Source organism: Silurus aristotelis, assembly GCF_946808225.1.
Source record: "Silurus aristotelis genome assembly, chromosome: 25".
In the NCBI taxonomy this organism is placed as follows: Eukaryota; Metazoa; Chordata; class Actinopteri; order Siluriformes; family Siluridae; genus Silurus; species Silurus aristotelis.
Window position 1 is genome coordinate 95,609 of NC_139598.1, and position 5,000 is coordinate 100,608.

Sequence of the window (5,000 nt, forward strand, 5' to 3'; positions counted from 1 at the left end):
ACCTTCTCAAAATACACAGAGACAAAGAAAAAGAAGAGGAAGAAAATCAGACAGAGACAGCAGTAATGATCAGAGTAAATCTTATGTTGACAGAAAGGAAAGGGAGAAGATAAGAAGAAAGAAGTAAAGGAGGAGATAGAAGAAAAGGTGTGGTGGTTACCTGGTTTTCCCATGTGCGTCTGGGCGAGGACATCTGCAAGACGGCTGGCAGCACCGCTTCCTCCACTCTGTGTGGATGAGGATGAGGATGAGGTGGTGGAGCCATGATGGATGGCACGGCTGATCCAGTGCTCCATGCTGGCACTACCCTGGCTGGAGGTGGGCGTGCCCTCACCATGAAGCCCCTCCTCATCAGAGCCAGAAGATGTGTCTGTCAGCGGGGGCAGAGACGAGAGCGGGGAGAGGCCTAGTGAGAGTCACTCACACCCACACTGCGCTCACACCAGACACGACACTGAGGGAAGCGTTCCACTGCAGTCACTACCAGAACCCTGACAAGAACTTATGCTACTCGAAACTGAATTTCTGTGACAGAAGTAAAAATCTCAAACTAATTAGGAACATCTGTGCAGGTAAAAAAATACCAATAAAGCAAACTACTCTGTGTGTGTGTGTGTAATAAGGGGTGGGGTTGAGACTCACCTGGAGGTGTGTAGGCATCCATGGAAGTCTGTACCACAAGTGAGCGGCGTTTGGACGGCATCGGAACGGCCACCTTCCTCTCTTTGTGTTTAGCGAGAGCAGCCTGAACTGCTTCAGTGTGAACGTCTGCAACACACACACACACACACACACACACACACAAACACAATAAAGATCTTCTACATTTTTTTACACACAGCCAACTGCTCACAACAATTTTACATGTGCGTTTGAGACAGAAAAACATTTGACATTTGGAAAAAACCTCTAGAAACAGTATTGTTACTGATGTAAACTGTTTAGCATGGTTTTAACAGTGCAGATGTGGCTGATGATCCACCTGATCTGTAACGCTCATCTCGGGTGCCTGAAGAACGTCTGCGGTGGTACCGAGAGGCAGAAGAGGGAACCATAGGGGGTCTGCGCTCATGTGCCATCGACAAGTCCAGCCCTGAACATCAGAGAGACAGAACCTGTAAATTATGATCATTATTACAGCATATATTTCTCTTTCTTCATCTAATGTCCTACACTGTGATGTAGTTCTGAGAGACAGGTACAGTATACAGTTTGGCCTGAACTGGACATGGTGCTGTGGACAGACTGATCCCATTCTACACAACTGTGATCAAATTCAGCTTGTGTGGCTCCGGTCCTGGATCTTTTACACAGTGGAGAGAGTTTTCATCTTAAATTACCCTGACCTTGCACACTGAGGCAAATCTTATATAAGCAATGTACCTATGTGTATTATATATATTTATATATATATATATATATATATATATATATATATATATATATATATATATATATATATATATATATATATATAGGGTTATATCTATGATGTCATATTTTACTTAGAACCAGACACAGGCTGCCTGCTGCCATGGTGACAAATGCACCTTACATCAACAGAGCAGACAGACGAACACAAACACACACACAAACACATTGCGTTTACATTCCATAACACTGCACTAAAACTGCATAGCCCTGATGTAACCATTCATTCGCAATGCAGTGATTTTTTAGGGTTATGTTAAGGAGTTTAGGAGGGTTGGGATTAAGATTAAGGGATAGGGTTGAGGTTAGGGGTTGTGTCTAGGATTGGGAAATAGGGTTGGGTTTAGGATTAGGGGTAAAGTTGGGGTTTGGGATTAGTTTTAGGGGATATCTTTTGGGTTAGGGGTTGTGTTTAGGAATAGGGGTTGTGATTAGAATTAGGATTATTGAATAGGGTTAGGGTTAAGATTAGGGGTTGTGGTTAGGATTGGGGGATAGGTTTAGGATTAGGGGTTGTGGTTAGGATTAGGGGTTGTGGTTAAGATTAGGGGTTGGGGTTAGGATTAGGGGTTGGGGTTAGGATTAGGGGTTGTGGTTAAGATTAGGGGTTGAGGTTGGAATTAGGGGAAGGGTTTTGGGGTTAGGATTAGGGGTTGTGGTTAGGATTAGGGGTTGTGGTTAAGATTAGGGGTTGGGGTTAGGATTAGGGGTTGTGGTTAGGATTAGGGGTTGTGGTTAAGATTAGGGGTTGGGGTTAGGATTAGGGGTTGGGGTTAGGATTAGGGGTTGTGGTTGTGGTTAAGATTAGGGGTTGAGGTTGGAATTAGGGGAAGGGTTTTGGGGTTAGGATTAGGGGTTGTGGTTAAGATTAGGGGTTGAGGTTGGAATTAGGGGAAGGGTTTTGGGGTTAGGATTAGGGGTTGTGGTTAGGATTAGGGGTTGTAGTTAAGATTAGGGGTTGAGGTTGGAATTAGGGGAAGGGTTTTGGGGTTAGGATTAGGGGTTGTGGTTAGGATTAGGGGTTGTGGTTAAGATTAGGGGTTGGGGTTAGGATTAGGGGTTGGGGTTAGGATTAGGGGTTGTGGTTGTGGTTAAGATTAGGGGTTGAGGTTGGAATTAGGGGAAGGGTTTTGGGGTTAGGATTAGGGGTTGTGGTTAAGATTAGGGGTTGAGGTTGGAATTAGGGGAAGGGTTTTGGGGTTAGGATTAGGGGTTGTGGTTAGGATTAGGGGTTGTAGTTAAGATTAGGGGTTGGGGTTGGGATTAGGGGAATGGTTTGGGGTTAGGATTAGGGGTTGTGGTTAAGATTAGGGGTTAGGGTTGGGATTAGGGGAAGGGTTTGGGGTTAGGATTAGGGGTTGTGGTTAGGATTAGGGGATAGGCTTGGGGTTAAGGGTTGTGTTAAAGGTTAGGGAATAGGGTGTCAGGATCTTCCAGGCTCGTGGCATTACGTCTGAGTTCACGGCCCGCATTTCCAGTGTTGTGGCACGCAATTACAGTTTCATAAAATGCACTTCAGAGTCGGTGGCAATCTTGGTGTTTTTCCTACACTACCTGGTATTTAGGACACCAAAGACATTAACTCATGGCCAGATCATCTCACTGGCTTTTCATGTCTCTGAGATCATACTTGCCACCCTGCCTGCTTTGGGTCCTGTTCCCAACCCTGTCTCTGATCCCTGTTTTTTTTACCCCTGTGTTTCTGAGAGTATCTCGCCTGTTTCCTGTGCGGCTTGCCGGTTCCTTACCCTGCCTGTTTCGGCTCCCGAATACCTGTCTGGCCCTGTGTTTCTCTACTGGAATTGCTACCCAGGATGGCTATTTCCAGAACTCTACTTTCGGAGGCTTCTGCCTAGCTATAATTACCGGTATAACTTGTATCTGTTCTTCAGACTCGGTTTATCTCTGTTTTCGCTCTGTATATCTGTGTTTTTTCCGCCACCAATTTTTCTCCTCTTGCCATTTCGTTTTTTTTGGGGTTAGGGGTTGTGGTCAGGTTTAGGGGATAGGGTTGGGCAAAGATGTTTTTTTTAAGATTAGGGAATAGGGTTGATATTAAGGGTTAAGATTAGGATTTGAGGGGATAGCTTTAGGGTTAGAGGATGTGGTTGGGATTGGGGTATAGGGTTGGGGCTAGGGGTTGTGATTAGCAATAAGGCTTGGAGTTTAGGTTGAGGTTAGGATTAGGGAAGAGGTTTGCGGTTAGGATTAGGGGATAGGGTTGGGGTTATGTGTTGGGATTAAGATTAGGGGTTGGGGTTATGAGTTAGTTTTCAGTGCTAGACAAGCTCTTTGTTGATCGTTAGCATATGTTAGTGATTTCTGTCTTGACTTGTTGTTGGTTGCCATGGTTACACTGGTAGCACAGATATCTAAAAACACCTTGTGTCTGATAACAAATAACTATAATACAAATTTTTCCTGTGTAAATACCAGGAATCTGTTTATCGAACACTTCATAGACATAGCAGTGCTGCTTCGGGAACCATGACCATCAATACATCAAATATCAGAAAGATCAATACATTAAATAAAAAACTCAGATAATATAGAAATGTTCTGGTAACACCCTTACTTTTATTCTCACAAATAAATGTAAATTAAATATTTGCTTTTTTAAGCCCTGCCCATTTTAGACCCCAGCTCAGATGTCTTTACCACATTTTTTAAAAAATCAGCATGCTGTGTTTCTGAAATACACATCTCAGAACTTAGGTCATTTCAAACTTGCTCAAACAGATGTGTCCGAGCAGGAAGAACATGAGAAGGGCAAGATAAAAGATTTTACCTGGAGGCTGTGGAAGATAAGCACCAATCAGTTTTGCCCTCTTCTTCTCATAACCTTTCTGTGTGATATCACCTGCAAAGAACAGAGGAGAAAACACAGACATCAGAACATTTTAACACACAAAACACCAGTGTGACAAACGCAATTAAATCAACTGAATTTTATTCTAGATGAAAATTAATATGGTCACGAAAACAAAAGTGTGAACAAATGAATCTTTTTTTCCAGGAAGAGGAAGTGGAGATTGAAATAATATGTGATGATTAACGAAGAACTTTGGACTCGCCACCCAACATTCGCCATGGACTCTTCTGTGATGCAAAAGAAACACATGGCTAGGAGCTAAGGAACCTCTCAATGTGTCAATAACCAGCTTTTAATGGCTGTAGCTTTAACATTATTCTGCAACCTTCAGGAGCATATGCAGGTGTTTTATATGTCAGGACTGATTAGAACTTCCCTGTGTTTCTTTGTAGCTTTTTTCAGAGGAGATGAGGATGGAGATGAATGAGAATGGGACAGAAAATAAGATATTAAAAAAAATTTAATAAAAAATTATGATTCACTTTGTTGCTCCCACACAGAACATTCAAACATCCCTCGATAGTCTACAACTTCCTGATAATCCTCAGAGGAGAATTCAGCCCACCTTCATCTCCTCTTCATCCTTTCACTGGGCCCCTCCTCACTTACCTCTGCTGTACACAGCTGGAGCTCAGAGCAGCTAAAGTAACTCAAGTGATGAAGAAAACAACAGTGAGGTGAAAGAAAACTTTGCTAC

At 43.1% G+C, this 5,000-nt stretch overlaps 1 protein-coding gene across 1 annotated transcript in view; it reads right to left on the bottom strand.

Moving 5' to 3' along the window:
* The window catches only part of dip2ca (disco-interacting protein 2 homolog Ca), a 50,666-nt gene that overhangs the window by 20,173 nt on the left and 25,493 nt on the right, over positions 1-5,000 (bottom strand). The window contains exons 2-5 of the mRNA XM_083530442.1: positions 4,220-4,291; positions 983-1,093; positions 643-768; positions 161-406 (exon numbers count right to left, since the gene is read on the bottom strand). Of these exons, the coding sequence (XP_083386568.1) occupies positions 161-406; positions 643-768; positions 983-1,093; positions 4,220-4,291 (555 nt within the window). The remainder of the gene's footprint in view (positions 1-160; positions 407-642; positions 769-982; positions 1,094-4,219; positions 4,292-5,000) is intronic.